Source organism: Lactuca virosa, chromosome 8 (genome assembly GCF_052849685.1).
Source record: "Lactuca virosa cultivar CGN04683 chromosome 8, Lactuca_virosa_CGN04683_v6, whole genome shotgun sequence".
NCBI classification, from domain to species: domain Eukaryota; kingdom Viridiplantae; phylum Streptophyta; class Magnoliopsida; order Asterales; family Asteraceae; genus Lactuca; species Lactuca virosa.
Genome location: NC_136433.1, coordinates 42,783,282 through 42,809,306, shown reverse-complemented (window position 1 = coordinate 42,809,306; position 26,025 = coordinate 42,783,282). Strand labels below are relative to the sequence as shown.

The 26,025-nt window shown below is 37.1% G+C and overlaps 1 protein-coding gene across 1 annotated transcript; it reads right to left on the bottom strand.

Moving 5' to 3' along the window:
• Positions 1-389: 389 nt before the first annotated feature.
• On the bottom strand, positions 390-5,152 carry LOC145129527 (peroxisomal OPC-8:0-CoA ligase 1-like). The gene is made up of 5 exons (XM_079064277.1): positions 3,735-5,152; positions 2,113-2,258; positions 1,515-1,582; positions 1,102-1,204; positions 390-702 (listed from the first exon to the last, which is right to left on the bottom strand). Exons 1-5 carry the CDS (start codon positions 4,945-4,947, stop codon positions 589-591), a joined length of 1,644 nt encoding a protein of 547 aa, XP_078920403.1. The 5' UTR covers positions 4,948-5,152; the 3' UTR covers positions 390-588.
• Between the last annotated feature and the right edge of the window lie 20,873 nt (positions 5,153-26,025).

Sequence of the window (26,025 nt, the reverse complement as noted above, 5' to 3'; positions counted from 1 at the left end):
ATACGTGCCAAAGGAGGTTGTTACGATTGGATAGGACTCCTTAAACATTGTTTTTCGTGATGATTGTGATCTAATTCGTCTTATTCAAATGTGTACTTTTCACCACCAACCTTTAACCTTTTATTAGATCACAATTTAGTCCCCATTCACATTCGTCAATGCCTATGTAATTATGGAGATTCATCAACAATTCCTCGAATATACCACTACAAAAAGGTCTAGTTCTTTCTGGATAGATAATTTACCACTTCGGACGTTTCTCATTGGTGTCAAATTGATTGTCTATAATAATAAATAAATTGTATGCCATGAGTCTAAACTAAGATTATATACATATACCATCATCATCATTGTGGCCTATTAGCCATCATTTGGTATGAATCACTTCAAACCGAAACCGACCCAAATTTGATTCTCATAAATTTCAACAGAATGATCAATCGTTTTAAGAAAAACACGATATACATAGACTAAAAAACGGTATCACATATATTTTTCCTTTCTAAATTATACTATAAATTCAAAACAAGACAAAAAATTCCTTCTCAAAATTAAGATTATCTTCACCAAATCTTTTCTTTTTTATTATTACAGTTTGGAGGTTGCAAGTTGTATAAGATCTTTCCTCAGTATCTTCCCTGACGGGTTCTTTGGGATGGACCCGATAAATGCTACTCTCCTAATTCGCTTATATGGAGCAACCTGTATAACATAAATCGTTACACAAAAAAAAAAATAACAACAATTCTGGTGCTTGCATATAGTTGATTTTCTATGTTTATTTGAGATTCTTGTAACTTTGTCATAAAATGTTATAATTTTGATGTTTATTTGAGATTCTTGTAACGATCTTTTTGTCTCTGGTGCAACTAATATGATTATTTTTCGTCCCAAGTATAACTGATTTTTGCAATTGGTACAAAAATAATAATAATTATACTCGGAACAATGACAAAAGACACTTTACAAAACCTCAAAACCAAAATTACAAAAAAAAAAAAAAAAAAACTTTTGAGAACCAAAACTGAAAAAGAAAAAAAAAAAATCTACAGCATCGAGCATTCAAGCCCATCAAAAGTTCTAATAGATAATATTACTTACTTGTGTAGAAACAAAGTCCATAATACCCTTTTCCGATAAATTACTTCCACTTTTCCTCATCACATATGCCATTGGAAACTGCCCAACGTCCTTATCAGGAAACCTAAAACACAAATCACTCAATTTATAATAATCGTTTTTGTTGATTAGAGTTTGGACAAAATCCATTACATTATCTGTCTTCAACTAAAAGGTCATTGTGCAAAACATTTCGAAATAAAACCATTGATAATAAAAAAGTAATATTTTAGACATCATTTATCTATAAACAAAAAACAGTTACCACATTTGATTTGCTTACATTTACAATTTTAATGAGTTTTTTTAGGTAGAAGACCGATAATGTAATGGTATTTTTGTAATTTCTAAACTTAAGTTGCGTAAAAAAAAAAAAAAAAAAAAAGGAAGCTTACGGGATGACAGCACAATCGTCGATGTCTGGGTGAGTTAGTAACAAAGCTTCGAGTTCTGCTGGTGGAACCTATTTATATCGTGTACATTAAAAAAAAAATACTACATTATGCATTAAAAAAATACTTATATTTATTAGGTTTTAAAAAAACTTTACCTATATATCTTAATCAAAATAATTTTATAAATTATATTATCAAGGATTTATAACCAAAATCAATTATTCCTATATAATTGATTATGTATTGCGGAAACAACCATTTAATTAAATAAAATAAAATTCCATTTAACACACATCCAAATAAATATTTGGATTTTGAAACTATTGAACATTTGAAATGGTTTTCCTATAAATATACATACTTCAATTATATGTCTTATTCAAAATATGTATTTCATTTTTAATTATTAAATTTGATAAAAACAAGTAACAATATTAAATATAGACTATAATTATGAAAAAAAAAATAAAAGTAAATAAGTTCAAAGTTGAAAAAGACCAATTTGCACTGGTAAAAATAGATGAAATTAGATGTTAGTGTAGGAATATATTATATTTGTCGGTTCAAAAAAAATTAAAATAATAATAATAATAATTACCTGATAGCCCTTGTATTTGATAAGTTCTTTTAATCTATCAACCACAAAGATGAAGCCATCTTCATCAATGTAGCAAAGGTCTCCGGTTCTTAGCCATCCGGTTGAGTCTAGAGTTGAGGAAGTTGCTTCTGGATTACTAAAGTAACCTACAATTATAACACCATGCATGAATTAATTAAAAAAAAAAAAGTGTATAGCCAATCATTTTTTCCAATTCTGATATTTATGTTCAGTTTTAAAAATTTATAAATAAATGATTAATATTTACAATAGTCATAAGAAAAACCACTTTACATTCCATGAGTAAATTTTAGTCCAGTGATTGGTCTTTGGTGCAATAGACAAACAAAAGATAAAATAAAGGACACATGTAAGTGGAACCACTTTTCTCTTTTATGCAACAAAAAAACATGACCACAAAAACCCACTAACACAATAGACAGATCTTATTGCCATGAGATAATTGTCGACTAGCTCTATGAATCCGAATCTATTATTCTTTACACTTATAATTGAGATAATATATTATATAATATATGTTATGTTAAAAGTTCTATTAAAAAAAAAATTACTTTTACATGTCTTTTAACAACTGAATGGTTAAGGTTAAAATGTTCACAAAAAACAAACATAAACCAATTACAACGAATAGTCAAAATAAGGTTAAAAGCCACGACAACGGCCTAACACTCAGTTTTAAATTCTATATTATATATTAAGTTAATGGCACTATTTTTATAGACAAGTAAAATAATTATTTTTAATGAGTTCGGAGAGAATTAAAATATTTTAAATATAGTCCCCCCCACATATTAATTAATTATATGTATGTTGTTACTGTTATATAATATTGATCATTTTAATTTTACCTTATAAAATTATTTTATTTTGTGTTTTAAATAGATATTATTTTATTGGGTGTTGCTAATAAGACACCCCTTAGACACCCTATTATCACTTTTATAAAAAGTCAATCTATAATCAACTACTTATAATCAGTTTTTTCGGAAAACAATGCAATTTCAACCAATAAAAATATTTTAAAAATTAATTAGGGTGCCATATGGTAAAACGGGATGTCTTTTTAGCCAACCCCTATTTTATTTTGTGTTTTAATAGTGGAGCCCACATCTTTCTTTTCACCGATTCATGTTTAAATGATGCAAAAGTTTCCAAATAATATAAGATTGACTATAATAATTATGTTGATAAGTTGGGATACCAAAACTTTAATAACCCTTTGAAAAATCGAAATTTTGATAGACTAGTATGGAGCAAAATCCAACTTTAATACTACTAACATGTTTCATTATTACTTTACTATTTCTTGAGAAAATAGTAATTGTCAATCAAAATAATTCTTCCATATATTGTCTTTTGCTAAATAAATGATTTTTTTTATTTAAAAGAATACCAAAATGATATGCAAACCTTTCCAGCAAAATATTGTCAAAAAAAGTTGTTTATGACTTTATGTCTAATATTATAAGATATTTAAATTTAAATCTTCACCGAAAGTGATGGTATATAACCTCTAGATTATTTATTAATTATTTAAAAGGGTGTAGTTGACTAGTTGTGACTTGTGTTATAAAAATTAATTAATTAAATACTACTCTTACCTTTCATAACTGTGGGACCTTTAAGCCAGAGTTCTCCCGTCCGATTAACCGGCAACGCTTTTCCGGTATCGGGATCAACAATTTTTGCCTCCATATTCGCCGATAACTTCCCCGCCGTCCCGTACCTCCGGCTCTCCTCCAACGTATCGGTTGACGCCCCTATTCCGGTAGATTCCGTCAACCCGTACCCTTGCATTATCGTAACTCCAGGGTACTTCTCCATGAACCCTTCTGTCAATTCTTTACTCAACGGCGCACCTCCACATAACACCCACTTCAAGCTTCCGAAATCGTACTTTTTTCTAATTTGATCGGCGTTGTTGACGAGGGCAACTAGTATCGGCGGCACGAGTGGGAGGTAGCTGACTTTGTACGTACCTATGGCGGACAACATCTCGTGGATATCGAACTTCGATAGAACCACCACCGTCGCTCCCGACGCAATCAGCCCCGTTGCAAAAGCTACCAATCCGTATATGTGAAACATTGGAACTGTGCAGAGGAATGTTTGTTGATTATCTTCCAATTGAAATCGTCCGAGAACTGTTTGAACCATGGCTATTAGATTCCGGTGAGATGAAATCACGCCTTTACTCTCTCCGGTGGTTCCAGAAGAGTACAAAAGAGTAGCTGTATCGTCCTGAGTCACTCGCTCCTTGACTCTGTTCTGATTCGGCTCCTTCTTCATCATTTCCTCTAGCGTACTCACAATCTTCCCCTTTCCGGTGCCAGATCCGATTAGTACAATCGGAAGATTCGAATCGGCGAGTTTCGGAAGGAGCTCGGAGATCGTGAACGCAAGCACTGGTTTCGAATTGGCGATTTGTTTATTGATTTCGCGATTGGTGTTGAGAGGGTTTGTGGTGGTGATAATGGCGCCGAGTGACATAACGGAGAGGCAGACAATGGGGAAGAAAATGGAGTTAGGGGAAAGTAATAAAACGACATCGCCTTTGCGGATACCGAAGTCGGCGAGTGACGACGAGACGGATTCCACCGCTCTCCATACATCGGAAAATGTAAGGCGACGACCAGTGGATGCGTCGATGTAGGCAATGGTGCCGTGGTGCGCACGCGCTGAGATGAAGGTAGTTACATCTAATGTTTCATTGGCCGGTAATGGTGCCGGTTTCCGCTTGCTGTAGAAGGTTGAGTTCGAGTTACAGTAGCCGCTTCTTCCGTCGATCGCCGCCATGCTGCTAACATACGCCATATGCGATAAAGTCTGTAATTTTCAATCGTTGAGAGGTGAACTTGGTTGAATTTACCACGTAATTGAAAATTCAGAGTGATGTAGATTCAATGCTCTTGATAATCGTAGTTATATATATCATGATTCATATGACTTCATGAAAGAAAACGCTTCTTTTGAGTTTTGATCATACGATCATTTGAAAGTATAGTAGCCAATTTTAATAAGAATTACACTTATCTGTGGGTATGACTATCTTTGACTACTTGTAGACGGATACGATTGCTTTACTCCTTTCTCATGAGTTTGTGGCCGTCGATTTCAGTCTAAGGCATCAGACACTGGTCAAATAACATCTATTTCTTATTAAACATGTGTTATTATTTGTTCTTGAGTAATTTACAGAAATGGTCCTTGTGGCTTTATGATTGTTGTAATGGCACTTCAATACTTTTTTTTTTTTTTTACTATTTGTTCCTTAGATTTACGTTTTGTTACGAAATTATAAATTACTTCTTCCTGCGTTGCGGCATATAAGCTGTGACTCTGTCAAACTAGAGATTATTTTTCTAATTTTTTGTAAAAAAAAATTGCATATATGAACATTTTTTTATAAATTACATGGAAAGTTTTTATTATTTATTTTCTATATAGAGATCAAACTACCCAACATACCAAAGTATATGGCAAAATTCTAAAATCCAAACATAAAAAAAATGCATTGCCACCTTTTTTTATAAATTATAATACTTTTTATGATTTATTTTCTACATAAAAATAAAATCTAGCCACATACAAAACTATTATTGTCAAAATCTAAAACCAAAAGTATACACAATAATTTCCCTACGGTCTACTTTAATAGTTAAACCTATTGTAAAATTACCTTTAGACTATAAGAATATTTTCAATGATAGTTTTTTTTTAAAGTAATTTATTATTTAAAAAATAAATTGAAAAGTTTTATTGTTAAAAAGAAGACTTTTTTGAAAGGTTATTCCAAATACATACTTTCCTAACTTTATATTTTTCTTATAGGTTTTGTCCATTTGATCTTATATTTAATAACATTCTATTTTATCACCTAATTTATATATATATTTTTGGAACTGACATATTTTTATTAAATAAAAAACCGTGCCTAGCAAGGTGCTAGGGGAAGAAGGTACAAGATAAAGGAGGAATTACATACAGTTAAAGGGGTTAACACATCATTCTACCCACCGAAGAGAGCAATGATTCCTCCTATACTTAGTCCATAAAAATACATTATTTTTTACCAAATCAACAACTTTGGTAGGTGAAGACGTAAGTTTCTTGAAAATCCAGTGGCATCTTGCCTTCCAAATATGCAATTTGGTTTCATAACAAATGTTGATTAATCCTTTTATTTTCTTTGGGCATGTCCCCCATTGAGCTACAAATTTCACGTCAATGTTGTGAAATTGGTAAACAGGTGTGCCACACCACTGAATTACCCATTCCCAGACTTTAGCTGCCATTGGGCAGTGAAGTAGTACGTAGGCAACATCTTCATCTTCGGCTTCACAGTAGGTACATGTAGGGGTGCAACTTGAATATCCTTTTTGATTAAGGCGCATGCAGTTGGGATTCGATCTAGGTAAGCTCTCCACATAAAACAATTAACCTTTACGGGGATGTCATGTGTCCAGGTTATTGCTACTTCTCCATGTGACATATCTCTCCGATCAATTCACAATCTAAGGGCATCCACATGAAAGACTACATCATTGGAGAGATTACAGACCCATCTATCGTTTCTTGTCACTAATTGAATATTACCGACCCTGTTAAGAAGTAAGTCAGCTTCACCTAGTTATATTTAGATATTAGATTTCTTTTATACTTTATATTTAGTTAATTATTATTTTTTTCTTATAGGTTTTGTAGTTAGAAAAATATAAAAAAAATGATAAAAGATTATGTAATCACAATGTTTTATAATATGATATTTTTTTAATTTAAAAAGTTTTGACAAAAACAACTCATTTTTTCGGATCTGATGAACTGCCATCATCATCTTCTGCTTTGATTTTAAACCCAAAAACCATTTACAAACTACCCCATTTAGTCTCTCTACCTAAATCAAACCATATTTCCCTTCATCTTCCTTCACCACCATTGTAAAAGAAAATTAAATTCTAAAACCTAATATTAATCTAAATTGATTTTATGCTATGAAACGATTTCTTATATGAAACATATGCCTAAACTTGACCTCAATCTGAAAATTCATTTTGTAAAGGAAGAGGAATAAAAAAAACCACAAAAGTTCTTGGGCTACCATTGTCCTATGTAAAACCCCCATTCAGGGAAGATGTATCAATTTCTGATCTGACCATCAAACTAAATTTGCATAGCAGGTGTGGGTATTGGACTTTCAGAGTCAGGGAGAGTAAGTGTGAGTGTTGGTAGTTGGGGTTGGAGTAATATTTCTGTACAAAGCGGTAATCTTTCTTCCTCCATGTCTTCATGTGATTGATAAAGGATTGAAGTTGAACATCTACTTCGTTAAAAGAAGCCCTAGATAACACAAATTTGTTCTATGGAAAAATTTGCTTCGCCATAAGAACACCCACCATTCCAACTACCACCAAACACCATCACTACTCCAACCACCGTGAACCACCCTCGAAAAACCCACCAACACTTACCTAATTTTGAATTCGATAGAAAACGGAAAGATTGTGATTGATTAGAGAATGAGGAACGAATCTGGGGCGGTTGTTGTTGCAATTTTTGTTGCCTGATTCGAGATTAAGAGTGGTTCAGGACATGGAAAGGATTGTGATCAATTATAGAAGAAGGAAGGATTGCGATTGATTAAAGCTTGATCGATTCAGGAGAAAAGAGAGTGCAGGACCTGCGATTTTTGCTGCCCAAGTCGATTAAGAACGAGTCGTAGAAAAGGGCAGCGGTTCTTGAATCTAAATTTTTTTTGTATTTTTGTTTGTATCTTTTCATAGTTGTAAAAGAGGTTCTTGAATGGATTGGTTTTTGCAATCTTGAATACTAGAAAAAGGTTATATATATATATATATATATATATATATATATATATATATATATATATATATATATATATATATATATATATAGAGAGAGAGAGAGAGAGAGACATACACACTAGTTGTTTACCTACGTCAAGCGACGACGGGTGCAAATAGTTTTTTCATAGATTAGTTTCTACAGGAGATTAGTTATCCTTTGCAAACAGGTTACTACATCTAAACAATTATCAATAAGAGTCATGCTAGCAGAAACGGAATCAATAAGAATTAAAAATAAAAAATTAGGATTTTTTACGAATGTACATGAACGCATACTTGATTATGTATTATTAATCGCGCAACACTTCTTTATACACCATATTTGATGTATAGACTTCACTATCGTTAATTTTTTCGTCAGACTTGACTAATACTTTTGTATTGGCACATGATATCCCTCTGGATAATTGTCACACCCCCAAACCGGAACGGCGGAAACGTTCGGGGGCGGAGGACGTCATGTAAGTATCACAACACATGCATTATAGTAATCAAAGTACAACCAACCATTGCATTAATAAGTATAAGTTTTACATAGGTATTTTAATTATTTCATATTCTAGCATCAAAGTAGATACAGAAGACAACAGGAGTCGCAGTACGGTACTAAGTAGCCTTCTCAAAAGCTTTGGGGGTGTACCTGTCTACTAGAGCCCTGAGAATACAAGTAAGTTTTGAAAGAGTATCAGCATAAAGTTGGTGAGTTCATAAGCATTTTGTTTTAGAAAGACGGTTCTCGGTTCTTTTGAAAAGTGTGATATCTTTCCCAAAAAAACCTTATACTATCTGGTGTAATAAATGTATAAACCTTAAGTAAAATAATATTTTGATTCTGTTGGAAGTGTTCCTCAAGAAAATCTCATATTTTCTTATGAAAAGCATGATTAAACCCATTTCTTCTATGACTTCTTGGTTCATACTAGTTACACATAAACCAAGGAGTTATGGAGGAAATATGAATATTCGTTAGTTGATTAATAAACCATCTGTTTATAAAATACTGACGTTTACCCTGGGAAATCCTGCATTTCCCTTAAGTGAAGGTTATTGAATTACCCGTTCTAAATCAGAAAGTACAAGTATCTACCATACTTATATCGTTTAAGCATTATTCCTTTTGAAAACCATGGTTACCCCCAGTGAAGTATATTAGTCTTATTACATAAATAAAACCAATTGAAAACGTGGTGATCTGAATCCTGAAAGTGTTGTTAATACCCTCCTGTGATCACTTAGTTATTAACTCTAAAGTTAGTTCGTTCGATTTATTATTACGTAAATACATCGTTGTTATCTACATTGCGAGCTTTATGACCATACATTAACTTGATATGACGCGAATCGGGAACCAGTATCCTTTATGACTTTGTCACCCGTAGACCTGCCGGTCCTACTGTAGCTAGCAGCAGGGTGCGGGATAGTCAGTCTCGTATAGATCTATACACAAAAATCACGCTCTCCCTCCAGGAGATTCTGGTTCATAATGGGGTAGTCCTCCACTTAGTTAAGTTTGTAAGAACCCAAGGACGTGTCTCCAATTACATTAACGACTTTACGAATAATAATACAGGAAAACCCCTTTTTGTTATTAACATGAATCCTTATAAAATAATATCTTTTGTTTCATGATTCATAAGTTCATTTCCTTAGTGTTGAAAACTGCTTTTCCAAGGTTCGTATCTTAACACGTTTTGTAAAACTGATTTCTATATTCGTTGTATATTGCTAACGGAAATATATTAAACAAAATGATATATTTGAACACAAGATTACTTGTGCTTTTACTTGTATTCCCCCCTAAAAACATTAAAAAATCGGAAAAATGTAGGGGTATGAACTCACCTCGAGTGAGTGGTTTGAATGAAAGACCGATATGAGATGCTGAGTGTCCAGTGAAGCCTCGAACACAATTAGATCATATTTAACATGTAATAACACATATAGGAGTCAAATTAGGGTATTTCACTACTAGACATGATGGGAAACCACTCTAGGGACTTGGAAACACTTGAACTAAGTGTCAAAACCACATGTGACTGAGTGAGGGAGGTGTACGGCCACCTTAAGGGTGTGTACGGCCATGTGTGTGCGGCCCATGAGTGTACGGCCGTACACTCATGAAGAGGTATGCTTTTGAGGTGTTTCCAAGGTTCTAACTAGTATCCAAGAAGTGTTCTAGGTCCCATGCTTAGTTGCAATGCAAGTTTGAGGCCTAAAATGATCATCAAAGTGGGTTTACGGCCCTAAGAGGTGTGTGCGTCCATACAAGGGGTGTGCGGCCGTACACCCTTCATGTTCATGTCCAATTAGTCGATTTTAAGGTGAATCAAGGCTAGGATCATGTCCAACTAGAAGATAAGGGCCAAACTCTCACTTTGGAGGGCCTTTAAGGGGGTGTACGACCAACCTTATGAAGGTGTGCGGTCGTACTCCTTCAAAGGGTGAATAACATGATGAACTTTGAAGAATCAAGGCTTAGATTAAGAGGTCTTTCAAGTATAACAAGCTAGAGGATAGAATACTCACGTTTTTGAAGCCTTGGAGGGTTCACGGTTGAAGAAACTTGAGAGAGAATGGAGTAGTGTGCAGCCAAGGGAAGAAATGAGTGAAGGAAGGGGTCTACTCAGATATATAGGGATGGGTAGGCTTAACTTGTTCTATCATGTTCATCCAACTAGTAGAATGCCCCCTTTTGAGGTTCCGTGCAACCTTTGTCTTGAAGTTCGCGGTAGGATTCATACATGGTTCATCTCTCAATGTCCCGTGTACACAAGTCGTATACAACTAAGGTTGACAAAGCGGTGGGATGAGTGACTCTGCCCCAGGTCTACAACCAAACAAGGAACAGGAGATAAGGCGGACGCACACATCCTAAGTCAGTAGAATCTTAATTACATACCACCCTTGTATGTACATTATTCATGGATAGGTTAACCATATTTGTCCCTAGCCTCTGTGCCTGAACTGGCCTTGTTGCTCGAATGGTAATCCCAGAACGGTCTACCGAGGATGCTTAAAGAAGGTTACGGGTGGATGTCATACTCTTCGCATGAATACTTTCGGGTTTGGAAGGGAGATGAATTTTCGAAGTTCGCATCTAGTTTGCCATTATGAGTGACGAGAGTTTTGGGATTCGAGCGGTTTAAGGCAAAGGGTCTCCTTAGGTACGTGCAGGTTTGGTATGACGTAAACTCAGTCGGACTAAGCAGAATGACGTCGTAGAATTGCGCGTTAAGTTAGTTCGGAGGGAGCGTTTTGTTAGAACATTGGTGTCTCGGGGCGTACGTCTCTGGTGTTTCCTGTTTTTGATTCGACGTTGGCGGGTACTACTAATACGAGGGTTCTGATACTTTGAAATTATGGACTTTTTATGAAATGATTCTTACTAGATCTCTCTATAATCGCTTGGTGTATACAAGTCATGTATAACCGACCCTATCGTATACACTAAGCCATCATAGTTTACCCAATAGGGCTTCAAATTTTATATGAATGTTAGGATTTTAATTTGAACGAAAAAGTAATCAGAACCATAAACAATTATTGGGGGTTTTGAAAGCGTACCAAAATATGGCAGGGTTCTTTGATGCTTCCCCATTCTCTGGGGTCAAACTCCTCCTGCTTCCCCGTCGTTCTTCTTTGTTGGACAATCTTTCTTGAAATGTCCCACTCCACCACATAGGTGACATATTGGGCTAGTCCCAACATTGGTAGTCGAAGTGATGAACTCGACCGGGGTCCTACAGATGCGGGCGGTGTGTCCCTTCTTGTTGCATCTAATGCAATGCAACACTCGGCAGACTCCATAATGATGGTAGTTGCATTCGCTGCAGTATGGGAGGTTTCCCAAGTATGGTGTGGTTGGTGTTGGAATAGCAGGGCTGACGGGGGTGTTGACTGCCCCAGTTCGTTGCCTTTCAGTAGGTCCTTGAGTTGAACAACTCCCTTTCTCGTTCTCGAACTTTCGTTTCAGGATATTAGGTTTGAAGTCCGATATGTCTTTACTAGCAGGCACTTGTTGCTGAAATGGGTTATCACCACGATCAGGATTGCCGTTAACATTTCCACTAACATTCGCGTTGTTAGTATTAAGGAGAGTCATGGTAGCTGCTACGGCTGCTGTGACTGCAGCTTGAAACGTAGCTGAATCCATTTGAAGGATTGGTGTTTTACTGGTGGGTTGAATACGTTTCTTCGGAGGCATGATCTGCTATATGTTGAGAAAATGAGCTTGTGAGCAACAATGGTTGCCTCTGGATGTATTCTAAATGTTTATATATGTATGAAAATCTTCCATATTATTATCTGGTTTTCAATGATTCGACCTACATCCCTATGATGTAGTCCTAGCAAGAATAGAAGTAAGTTTCTAGAATGGTTAGAGACCGAGTGTCATCGAAACTAAGTTACCTTCGATTGATGGATATCGATTTCCAACTTTCGAAAAGATTTGAAAACAATTCATAATAAAGCTTACATAAAATAGACTTATGAATCCTTTGCTGATCAGCTCATTGAGTTGGCTGGATAACTTTTGCATTTCCGCCGGCGCTAGATGATATGGAGATTTAGCTACAGAAGTAGCTCCGGGGATTAAGTCGATACGAAAATCGACTTGACGCTCGGGAGGAATCCCTGGAAGATCTTCGGGGAAGATATCAGGAAAGTTGCAGACTTCGGGAATGCCGTCGAGGTCTTTAACTTTTTGCGGTTTATCAACAACATGAGCTAGGAATACATGACATTCCTTCCGCAGGTACTTCTGGGCTTTGATGCATGAAACGATACGAAGGTTCGAACTGAGTTTATCACTGTAAATAGTGAGGGCTTCACCAGAGGGGAGATTGAGACGAATCGTTTTCTCGAAACAAAGGTTATCAGCATGATTGAGGCTCAACCCATCCATGCTGATTATAACATCGAAGCTCTTTATGGATAATGGCATGAGATTGATGGGAAAGGAGTGATCGTCTAGGGTAAGAGTACAACCTATGAATATGTTCCGAAGATGAAATAGTGGTACGACTTTGATAAATTTACTTAGTTCATGTTACCGATCTAAGATATATTTTTGCTAATGATGATCTTTTACTGAAATAATATTGTTGTCACTATAGTTGGTATTAAGATTACACAGAGTTCGGAAAATTTGACCTAGGAATAGGTCTACCACATACCAACAGAGGGAAAATTGACAACATAAAGAACTAGTGAAACAGTACTTGCAAGACAGGAATGTCTACAGGGAAAAGAGCTACTTAGAGCATAGATATGAAGGCTACTCTTTAAACCAAAAGGAAGGATGAGTAGAGTATTTCCTATCGGCGACGGGCACCCCTCAGATGAAACCTTACTTCGACCAACTGACGCTCCACACCAAGTAGGCGTCTCTCGTATACTGACTGGAGTGCTCGGAGCTCTATGACTTCAGCTCGGGTTGCAGCTAACTCTCGCTGCAGAGCTTCATTGTACCTCATAGCTCTCCCATGAGCAACCTCAAGGCGACGAATGCGATCCGTGATGGTGCCTGAATCCTCTTCGAGTTCCACAGTTCGCTGAAGGGTTGCCATACCTAGCTCAACATTGCGAGCTACTCGGCGTATCAGGATTGGAAGGGCCCTGTCTGTAGGACCTGCTTCGTCCAGATTGTAGAAGTTGCGGTTTCCATTGTATGGGAGGGGTTGTCCTTGCTCGTGGCTCCACCTATTCAAACTCCCAACCCACATAGGCGTTGGACCTCGGAATTCAAGTCGGTGGTTAGGATTTGGTATTGGGGCCAATTGAGGTAGGTTCTCGACTTCGGGTTCTGAATCAGCCTCTTGTTCGGCGAAGTCATCGTCCAAAGGAATTTCATGATTTTCTTCTAGCTCTTCCTCAAGCCATCCATTATTTCCTTGGTTGGGAAAATACGGGTCGTCAGGAAGATTGAATCCAGCCATGCTATCTACGCGAGACTCGAGGTGAAAGGGATAGTCAGAAACGTTGAGTCTAATAACACTTCTATAGTATTATAATTGCATGCTTGATACTTTGTTGTTATCTTATAGTAACTAAAATAATCCTATAGTATTTTTAATCTTTATGTTTGGTTCTAGAATTCCTCGGGTATCTAGGTAAGTTTTACACTTGTTGCAACACTACAATCACTCCCAAACACATGTTGGTCATGTCTCGAATGAATATAGTTGATCAGGCTATATTGACCCTAGACATGATTACATAACTGCCCAGGTTTAACCACAGTGTCTAACATCCAAATACTTTTGTTTTGTTCTTCTTGTGATTCTCGTTCTACTATATACATATTCTGAATATATTTATACTTTTATAAAATATTGGTATATTTTTAAAGTATAATTCTTGGTCAGAGTGTTTTTATCCCAATGTGTTTATAGTTGTGTATCTTTTATGATTGATTTAATGAGTTCACTATAAACATTGCTCTGATACCAATCTGTCACACCCCTAAACCGGAACGGCGGAAACGTTCGGGGGCGGAGGACGTCATGTAAGTATCACAACACATGCATTATAGTAATCAAAGTACAGCCAACCATTGCATTAATAAGTATAAGTTCTACATAGGTATTTTAATTATTTCATATTCTAACATCAAAGTAGATACAGAAGACAACAGGAGTCGCAGTACGGTACTAAGCAGTCTTTTCAAAAGCTTTGGGGGTGTACCTGTCTACTAGAGCCCTGAGAATACAAGTAAGTTTTGAAAGAGTATCGGCATAAAGCTGGTGAGTTCATAAGCATTTTGTTTTAGAAAGACGGTTCTCGTTCTTTTGAAAAGTGCGATATCTTTCCCAAAAAAACCTTATACTATCTGGTGTAATAAATGTATAAACCTTAAGTAAAATAATCTTTTGATATCTATTGGAAGTGTTCCTCAAGAAAATCCCATATTTTCTTATGAAAAACATGATTAAACCCATTTCTTCTATGACTTCTTGGTTCATACTAGTCACGCATAAACCAAGGAGTTATGGAGGAAATATGAGTAAACGTCAGTATTTTATAAGCAGATGGTTTATTAATCAACTAACGAATATTCATATTTCCTACATAACTCCTTGGTTTATGTGTGACTAGTATGAACCAAGAAGTCATAGAAGAAATGGGTTTAATCATGCTTTTCATAAGAAAATATGAGATTTTCTTGAGGAACACTTCCAACAGATATCAAAAGATTATTTTACTTAAGGTTTATACATTTATTACACCAGATAGTATAAGGTTTTTTTGTGAAAGATATCGCACTTTTCAAAAGAACCGAGAACCGTCTTTCTAAAACAAAATGCTTATGAACTCACCAGCTTTATGCTGATACTCTTTCAAAACTTATTTGTATTCTCAGGGCTCTAGTAGACAGGTACACCCCGAAGCTTTTGAGAAGACTGCTTAGTACCGTACTGCGACTCCTGTTGTCTTCTGTATCTACTTTGATGTTAGAATATGAAATAATTAAAATACCTATGTAAAACTTATACTTATTAATGCAATGGTTGACTGTACTTTGATTACTATAATTCATGTGTTGTGATACTTACATGACGTCCTCCGCCCCCGAACATTTCCGCCGTTCCGGTTTGGGGGTGTGACAATAATGCCACATAAAGTTTGCCATGCGAGAAAACCGATTCTGGAAGATAAATACATACATTTGAAATTATTTGTACATGTGCTTTATTGATTGTTAATGTGAAACATAATCGAATTCAAAATTGTTTTCTCTCCTGCTTGAATGTGAACATGTCATCTTCAGACGAACAATGATTAGTTTCAATTCAACGATTAGTTTGTTTTAGGAAACATGCCACATTAAAAATAAGACACAATGTATTGACAAATATCACTAAGCATTAGTTTTTTTTCCGATGGATAATGATTAATTTCAATAAAGTGATTTGTATGCTTTTGGAAATATGTCATATTAAAAATAAGAGACAATGTTTTGGCAAGTATCACCAAACACAATGGGGCGGACGACGATTAGTACGCTTCTTTTATTTGTAAAAAATAAAAGTGTGTTGTTAGTAGTTTTATGGCTGGTTGAAAAATAGTTTCCTCCAGACTAATCTTTTTTAGGGGACCTGAAATTTATTTCCTTAGTTGGTCGATTTTTTAAAAGCAATTAAACAAATGACCCAAAATGACTACGAAAATATGTTTTTGGATAAAAAAATTTGTGGTTATTTTGATGATAGATTGTATTTTCCCTTTCGAAGAAAATCTATATTTTTTATTCCAACAAAAAATGATCAAATGACAACTTTTGCCTTATAAATCCTCTTATGTTAAGCTAAATGTGACAATTAGCATGTGGAACACAAGTTAGATTACCCAATCCAAATTTGAATGTGAAAAAATAATAAGAACATGATGTACAAGGAAAACTATTACTTTAAAGATCCATAATCTATTTTTTTCTTTTTTTCTAGATGTAAACATATATTATCATAATTCAGAGTAAAACATGTATCAAATAGACACCATAATTATTTTTTCCTAACATTTAGATAGTTATAAAGATCCATAAATATATCATGTAATCAAGGAATTCATCCATGAACTCTTAATGAAGCTTTGTTAATCGTGAAAAGATGGCTGGAATTATTTCTTTTTAGGAAATAATTTGTATATGAATTATCCGGCACCAGGAACCTGCCACAAACAACTAACCAATAGCATAATTAGATGAAAATAAAAAGATATAAAAAATAAAACTTAACTCTGAAGGCATGCCTTCCAAATAAAATTGAATAGCACACATTTTTGTTTAACATAGATCATTATAGAAATATTCAAATGAATCATAAAACAATTTTAGAAGAAAAAAAGAATAATCATTTGTGTGTGTAATATTTTCATAGTTTTGACATAAAAATAAAACCTTAATAGTGAGAAGATTGCTATTTTAAAATGCATTTTGTCCCAGTTTGAAATTTTTGACCACAACATACAAATAGCCACACACACAACCACTCACATACACATAACCATATATAGCGATACACACACATACACAACAGAATACAATGCATGTGTATGATTGTATATGTGTGGATATGTGTGTGTGTGTGTTTCACCCTTATTTAGATAGTTTTGATATAAAAAGTAACCATATCAGTAAATACATTGCTATTTTAGCTTGTAATTTTGTTCCATTCTAAAATTTTGACATCAAAACACACACATACACATATACACATGGTCACTTGCACACACATAGATGGTTGGAGTATTGCAAAGAACAGATGCAAATAAGAAGAAAAATAGTAATAGTAAAGGAAATAAAAATAGTGAAAGGTAGATATAAACCTGCAAAAATGGAAGTAAATCTAAAAAACAGGATAGTAAACACATGCCCCGTCCTTTCTAATGAACCACCTTTCTGATAAAACCTATGTAGATCAGCACAAACTCTTATCTGTTAGCCAATATGTTTATGGCCCACATGTTTATGGACACTTTAGCCTTTAGCTCATTAGGGTTTGGTTCTTAGCTAATATTCATTCTCCCTTTTCTTGTTTGTAGCTCTTAAGCTTTTCTATCAAGAACACTTGTAATTTTTATCTTTCAATAAGAATGTAGTTACATTATCATGGTATCAGAGCGGAGGTTTGATTTGTTGTTCGAAGGTTTTGTAGCAGCCATCTGTGGCGTGGATCGAAAATTTATAGGGTTACTATTGTTGTTCGTCTGCCATTGTTGGTTCGTTTGCTGCTTTTGCTGGTTTGATTTATGATGGTTTGATTTATGCTATTTGACTTCTGCTTGTTCGATTTGCTGCTTCCACTGGTTTGTTGTTTTTCTTGTTCTCTGATTTTTTGTCTATTATTTTTGTTGTTCTTTTTGTGGTTATCAATCTATTGCCAAAATGATTGGTAAGGATAATTCCCTTCAGTTAATCAATACTCAATTATATGGAAAGAATTACACGTATTGGAGCTATGTTATGAAGAACTTTTTTCTTAGGAATAATATGTAGGGGTATGTCACTGGGGTTAAAGCCAAACCTTTAGTGCCTCAAGCTGAGAATTTCGATTTGTTGGTTGATACTTGGGAGACTGATAACTCCAAGGTCGTTACTTGGATTAACAATTTACACAATCCATTGGTATGCAACTGACTAAATATGACACAACAAAAGAAGTTTGGAATCATTTGGAGAGATTGTATACTGAGTCCAACTTTGCTAAACAATATCAGTTAGAGTTTTAAATCCGTGCACTTCAACATAATGGTATGAATATTCAAGATTTCTATGTTGTTATGTCTGATTTGTGGGATCAATTGGCTCTTACTAAATCTAAAGAGTTAAAAGACTTTGAGCCTTATATTTCTACGAGGGAAGAATAACGTTAGGTTCAGTTTTTGAAGGCATTGTGTTCTGATTTTGAAGGCATACGTGGAAATCTTCTTCATCATTCCCCTTCCCTCATTGGGTTATGTTTTTTATGAGTTGATGGTTGAAGAAACTCGTATCAAGTCTCACGCTGATAAATGGTCTAAAGCAATCTCCACTTCTACTTCACTCTTGTTGTGCTTGTTTTTTTTCCACTAATCAGTCTCGAAAAACTCCAAGGGTTTCTTATGATGAGTGTGCCTTCTACAAACAGAAAAATCATTGGAAAGCTCAGTGTCCATTGTTAGTTAACAAGGGTAAATCTGGTCAGACTCATTCGGGACAACAACATAGCATTTTGTGAGTGAGCATTTTCGCGTACTTACCTAAGTACTAACAAAAGTCCTGAGATTATAACCAGAGTCTCTTGGAGGGAGAGTGTGAGTTTGTGTATAGATCTTTATGGGACTGACAATCCCGCACTGCAACTGTTAGCTACAGTTAGGCCGGCAGGCTTGGGTGACAAAATCATTTCGATTCCGACGCCTGAAGAACGTCGTTCAGGCAATTCAATGGTCAAGTATGGTTATAACAACTCATAAATTTGGTACTAAATAATACGACTAATGTATGAACGACAAACAACTTCACTTCGCTTAGTTTTATTATAAATAAAACTACAACAATGTACGAAACTCACAACAGTATAAACTAAAACATTTGTGTACGGGATTTCAACTCTTCAATTAGTTTTATTTTAAGTAATAGAACAATATTATACATTACTAGTGGTAGCCAGGGTTTTCAAACAAATTTCATACAAAGGTTTTCATACGGTACATTTCTTTACATAACTACTGATTGTATATAGAGATTTCATACAAGAGTTCTCATACAAAACAATATAATACAAAACAGCTGGTGGTATCCAGGCACACATTCAAAGACATTCATATACAATTACAGAATATAGTAACAAACATACATTTTGGTCTTAAGGCCTAAGACTACTTTTCATTACTAAAGAAAATACTGGATTTTCTTGAGAACATGCAAACATTTTACAGATTCACATACATGTTTTCATTACAAAAACATACTTATGAATTCACCAGCTTAAATGCTGATACTCTTTCAAAACCGCTTGTATTCTTAGGGAACTAGTAGACAGGTACACCCGCAGACTTTTGAGAAGACGGAGCACATAGAGTCGCGTCTTTTATACTTTTGTTACACTTTTGCTGTTATACAAACTATGTATCGAACATATGTAAATACCTTATATATATTCAATGTAATGGTTGTGTTTACTTTGGTTACTATGATGCAATTATTGTGATATTGTACATGACGTCCTCCGCCCCCGAACGTTTCCGCCGTTTCGGTTTGGGGTGTGACAAATTGGTATCAGAGCATTGTTTATAGTCAACTAAGTATATCAAACCTTACAAGATATACAACTATAAACACTATGGGGCCAAAGCGCTCTGAACTAAAAGTATACTTTTAAAAATATAAGTATTTTATAAGAAGTATACAAGTATACATACATACCAGAAGCAGTATCACAAGAAGAAGAAAACAAAAGTATTTAGATGTTGGACACTGCTGTTAAACCTGGATAGTTATGTAATCAGATCTGGGATAAATATAGCCTGATCAACTATATTTATTTGAGATACGACCAACATGTGTTTGGGAATGATAGTGGTGATGCGACAAGTCTAAAACTTACCAAACTCCATACAAAAGAGATCAATAGAACAAAACACACAACCTAAAATACTATAGGAGTATTTTATCTAGAGCCAAACACATTGTAGACATTTCATTCCAAGTGTTGCTATTTATTTTCTAGCGATTGTTTACTTGTATTAGTAGACTTCCTCTGTAAAATCGCTTAATAGAACACTTTATCTATCAGGTTAAGATATATCTTGTTCAATATTACCTGACTTCTGACCACTATAGAGGACTTATCTTCATTTTTCCTCATAAATTATTTTAGAGAAAGATGCATCCAAAGAAGAAGTCCAACCGAAAGAACAACAATCCTCCACCGCCGTCACCTCCTCAGTTCGACCCTGCTGTGTTCCAAGCAGCAGTTACAGCCGTTGTGGCTGCCGCCATGTCGCAGATCAATTTTAGCGACACTAGTGGGTCGGGTAGTGGTACCCATACCCTTAACCTCGATGGTAGCCAGGGACACACGAAGGAGTGTTCCTACAAGGATTTCATGAATGCAAAGCCCAAATCCTTTGACGGCAAGGAGGTGTCATTGCTCTAACTCGTTGATTCGAGAAAATCGAATTAATCTTCGAGATCTGTGCGTGCCCCGAGGAAAGCAAGGTGAAATTTGCCGCATGCACCTTCACCGATAGAGCACTAACTTGGTGGAACAGCCAAGTCAAATCCCTGACTCTTCCAGTGGATAATTCCATGAGTTGGGAGGATTTGAAGGAACTGATGCTTGCTGAATACTGCCCACGGGGTGAGATGCAAAAGTTGGAACAAGAGCTGTGGAACCTGAAGATGAAGGGTTCCGACATTACTGCATACACTGCTAGATTCAGTGATTTGGCTCTTCAGTGTCCCAGGATGGTCACCCCGGAAAGCAAGAAAGTTGAGAGATACATATGGGGATTGACACCCCCAACTCAAGGGAACGTCTTGGCTGCTAAACCTCACACATTCGACAGTGCCAAGCGTTTGGCGCAGACCTTGATAGATCATGGGGATAGCCATGAACCCGTAGCAGCCGCTCCCGAACCACCTAAAGAGAGTGGTGGAAAGAAAAAGTTATGGAACAAGCGCAAGGGCCAGCCTTCACAAGAGCCCTCCAAGAAGCAACAGACAGTGGCAGTTCACGCTGCTACCGTTCCTGCTGTTGTTCCTACTACTCCAACAACTCCCAGTCGATATGCTGGAAACCTACCCCTATGTAGAAAATGCAACTTCCATCACTTGGGAGTTTGTAGAGAAATGCAATGCAAGACCCGCAACAGAAAGGGGCACACCACCCGTTTCTGTAAGACTCCAGTGCAGCCAACCAACCAAAACCCCGGAGCTGGAATAGGCCAAGCTTGCTATGGGTGTGGAGAAACCGAGCATTACAAGAGGAATTGCTCTAAAGCAAAGACTGTTGGCAACACGGGGAAGGTGCTAGCTATGGGCAGGAGGAGGCAGTCGTTGATCCCACCGTAGTCATCGGTACGTTCCTCCTCGAGAACTCTTATGCATGCATTCTCTTTGATAGTAGTGCGGAGAGAAGTTTTGTTAGTCATGCATTTAAACACTTACTCAAACACAAATCCCAACCTCTAACCGAAACATTTACCGTCGATATGGATAACGGTAAGAAAGAGAGCACTAACGTCATATTCATAGGTTGTACCCTTACTCTAAACGACCACTCTTTTTCCATTGACCTTATGCCGGTTTCCATAAAAAGCTTTGATGTCATCATCGGCATGGATTGGTTGAGCCCCAATCGTGTTGATATTCTTTGTTACGAAAAAAGTCATTCGCCTCAATTTGCCATCTAGCGAAGCCCTCGTTATCTATGGCGACAAACTCAGCACGAACCTTTGTATCATTTCGTGCATTAAAGCCCAAAATACCCGTGAAAAGAGTGTCATGCATTCTTAGCCCATGTCATCAATGAAAAACAAGAATTTAAAGACCTCGAGAGCATCCCCGAAGTCTGTAACTATCCCGATATCTTCCCCGAGGGTCTTCCAGGAGTTCCTCCCGAACGCCAAGTCAAGTTCTGAATCGACTTAATTCCCGGAGCTACCCCCGTAGCCAAATCCCCGTATCGTCTGGCTCCAACGGAAATGCAGGATTTATCCAGCCAACTTAACGAACTGCTCAGCAAGGGATTCATTAGACCAAGCTTCTCACTCTGGAGAGCACCGGTCTTGTTCGTTAAGAAGAAGGATGGATCTTTCCGGATGTGCATAGACTATCGTGAGCTAAAAAAACTTACTATCAAGAACCGCTACCCTCTACCCAGAATAGACGACCTCTTCGATCAACTTCAGGGAGCGAGCTACTATTCAAAGATAGACCTGCAATCGGGGTACCATCAGTTACGAGTTCATGAGAGTGATGTTCATAAGACAGCTTTCCGAACTCGATATGGTCACTACAAGTTTGTAGTGATGCCCTTTGGTCTAACCAACGCACATGTCGTATTCATGGACCTGATGAATAGGGTGTGTCGCCCATTCCTAGAAAAGTTCGTGATAGTATTCATAGACGATATACTTATCTATTCACGAAGCGAGGAAGAACACAACCATCACTTAAGACAAGTTCTAGAAACACTGAGGGCAGAAAAGCTTTATGCGTAATTCTCTAAGTGTGAGTTTTGGATTAGGAAGGTAACCTTCTTGGATCACGTGGTTAGCAAAGAAGGCATACACGTGGACCCTTCCAAGATTAAGGCAATCGAGAATTGGTCAGCACCGAGAACGCCCACAGAGATCCGTCAATTTCTGGGACTTGCTGGCTACTATCGCAGATTTATTCAAAACTTCTCTAGAATCGCTAAACCGCTTACTACCGTGACTCAGAAGGGTGTAACATTTAGTTGGGGAGAACAACAAGACACTGCGTTCCAGACTCTGAAGCAAGCCCTGTGCAGCGCACCTATCTTGTCTCTTCCTGAAGGGACAAAAGTCTTTGTAGTTTACTGCGATGCATCCAATCAGGGGCTAGGTTGTGTACTTATGCATCGATGAAAGGTTATTGCCTATTCCTCGAGACAACTAAAGACACACGAAGTCAACTACACTACTCAAGATCTTGAGTTGGGAGCAATGGTCTTTGCACTAAAAATCTAGAGACATTACCTCTATGGAACCAAGTGCACTATCTTCACCGACCACAAAAGCCTCCAGCATATTTTTGACCAAAAGGAGCTTAACATGAGGCAACGGAAATGGGTAGAGCTACTCAATGATTATGAGTGTGAAATACGCTATCATCCCGACAAGGCCAATGTGGTAGAAGATGCCCTCAGCCGGAAAGAGTACTCTGGTCGCAGAGTGAACGCACTAACAATGACAATCCATTCCCATCTGTCCGCCCAAATCAGAGAGGCTCAACTAGAAGCCTTGAAACCAGAGAACATGATGGATGAAGCCTTGAGGGGAATGAAGAAGAACTTAGAGATCAAGGGAGACGGAGTTTACTATTTCATGAACCGGATCTGGACCTCAAAGTTCGGTGGTTACAGGGAGATTGTCATGAACGAAGCTCATAGAACTCGATACTCCGTTCACCCAGGTTCAGATAAGATGTATCTGGATCTCAAGAAACTCTATTGGTGGCCAAACATGAAAGCAAAGATTGCTACCTACGTGGGCAAGTGCCTAACTTGCGCCAAAGTCAAGGTAGAATATCAAAAGCCCTCAGGTTTACTCCATCAGCTAGAGATACCTGAGTGGAAGTGGGAGCGGATCACAATGGATTTCATTATCAGTTACCCAAGACACCTGGTGGTCATGATACTATTTGGGTGATCGTCAACAGACTGACCAAGTCCGCCCACTTCCTGCCAATCAAGGAAACATACAAAATGGAGAGACTGACTAGGACCTACATCCAAGAGATAGTACAGCTGCACGGGGTGCCCGTATCCATTATCTCAGAAAGAGATAGCAGATTCACCTCGAGATTTTGGCAGTCCATGCAGAAGGCTCTTGGAACCAAGTTGGACATGAGTACAACTTATCATCCTCAAACGGACGGGCAGGGTGAGAGAACCATTCAAACCCTTGAAGACATGCTCAGAGCGTGCGTTATCGACTTTAGCAAGTCATGGGATACCCATTTGCCCCTGGTCGGGTTCTCCTACAACAACAGGTATCACACGAGTATTAAGGCTGCTCCATTCGAAGCCCTCTATAGCCGTAAGTGCAGATCCCCACTGTGTTGGGCTGAGGTGGGTGACACGCAGCTAGCTAGAGGTCAAGTCCCTGATAACACTCACACTAGCCCTGAAATCATTTGAGAAACCACCAAAAAGATCGTGCAAATCCGAGAACGACTAAAAGCCTCCAGAGATAGGCAAAAGAGCTACGCCGACAAAAGATGAAAACCTTTAGAATTCCAGGTTGGTGGCCGCGTTCTATTGAAGGTCTCACCCTGGAAGGGCATGATACGCTTCGGAAAGCGTGGAAAGCTAAATCCAAGATACATTGGGCCTTCCGAGATCATCGCTAGGATTGACCCTATAGCCTACAAACTCCGGTTACCCCAAGAGCTTAAGAACATTCATCCCGTCTTCCACGTGTCAAATCTTAAAAAGTGTCTATCCGACGAGACTCTTGTAATTCCACTCGATTAAATCGAGATCAACGAGAGTCTTAACTTTGTGGAAGAACCAATCGAAATCTTGGATAGGGAAGTCAAACAAACGAAGCAAAGTCGCATCCCGATAGTGAAGGTTCGCTGGAATGCCGAGCGGGGACCCGAATTCACTTGGGAGCGAGAAGATCATATGCAACAGAAGTACCCACATTTCTTTCCCTAGTCCATAATTGTACTCATTTTAGAATTTCGGGACGAAATTTCCTCTAACGGGAGGATGATGTGACAACCCGATACTTTCTAGTCAACAAAAGTCAATTTCCGTTAAATAAAATTTCGAATTTTATTTGTTCCGTTAAGTTCTTGTGGGTTAGAAAATAATCTAAAATATATAATTAGAGGTTATATAAGTTTTCAGAACCAAAAACACACGAAAAATCAAGATTTCCCTCGAAAAAATAGCAAAACTCGTTCAGCTAGACGTTTACGGCCGTAAATCCATGGGCTGTAAACCCCTGGGCCGTAAACTCCAGGGCCGTAAACCCGTTTACAGCCGCAAACCCATCTTCGGCCGTAAACCCATCCAGTATAAAGGTTCTTCCCGGAGAGATTCTCTGTAACGCCCGGGTTTCGGGGCTAAGCATTTTTAGACGATGTAATAGTCTATGTCAACTATTGTAAACTTTTTGAATTAATAAAGATGAAATATTTGAATACTATGTGAATTATGTGTAGTTGTGTGCTTATAATTTAATTATAAAGGTATAATTTATAAAGAATAAAAATAAAAGTCAAAATTAAAGTGTGAGATAAGCCCGATATCTTTACATAAAGTTGTAGTGGTCAAAACAAGGATTCCGGGGATGTAAAGAACGCCGAAATCCGAGTTATAACGAAGAAGTTATGACCCGTCGAAGTTTCACGACGGAATCAGCACGATACCGGGAAGCGAAAATAGTGAATTTACGATAGAGCGACTTTTAGCCTTAGTGATCTAAACGAAAGTCGTAGAATACGTTAAACCGAGAGCGTGCATAAAAAGAACGCTCAAATCTAACTTCGTATGAGGAAGTTATGAATTTTCTAAGATTTGGCTTAGCATTGCACAGCCCGGAACTCGAATTTTAGATCGAGCGGTTTTTGGCCTACGCGACCTAAATGAGAATTGAAAATCTCATTAATAGGAACTCAACGATAAAAAGACAAACGAAAACGGAGTCCGTATGTAGAAGTTATGAATTTTACGTGGACATTTAACAGTATAATCTCCTCGTACTGTTAAATTTAAGGTCGGTCGAGAATTAGCCGACAAAGTCAAAATGAAAGTTGTAGATCTTATTTTTACCTACGCGTGGA

Excerpts from the sequence above, each read along its gene's own strand:
- LOC145129527 (XM_079064277.1), bottom strand. The coding sequence starts at position 4,947 with ATGGCGTATGTTAGCAGCATGGCGGCGATCGACGGAAGAAGCGGCTAC. Across the intron at positions 1,583-2,112 it reads TCAAATACAAGGGCTATCAG|GTTCCACCAGCAGAACTCGA; the intron begins GTAATTATTATT and ends CGATATAAATAG. Across the intron at positions 703-1,101 it reads TGGACTTTGTTTCTACACAA|GTTGCTCCATATAAGCGAAT; the intron begins GTAAGTAATATT and ends TATGTTATACAG.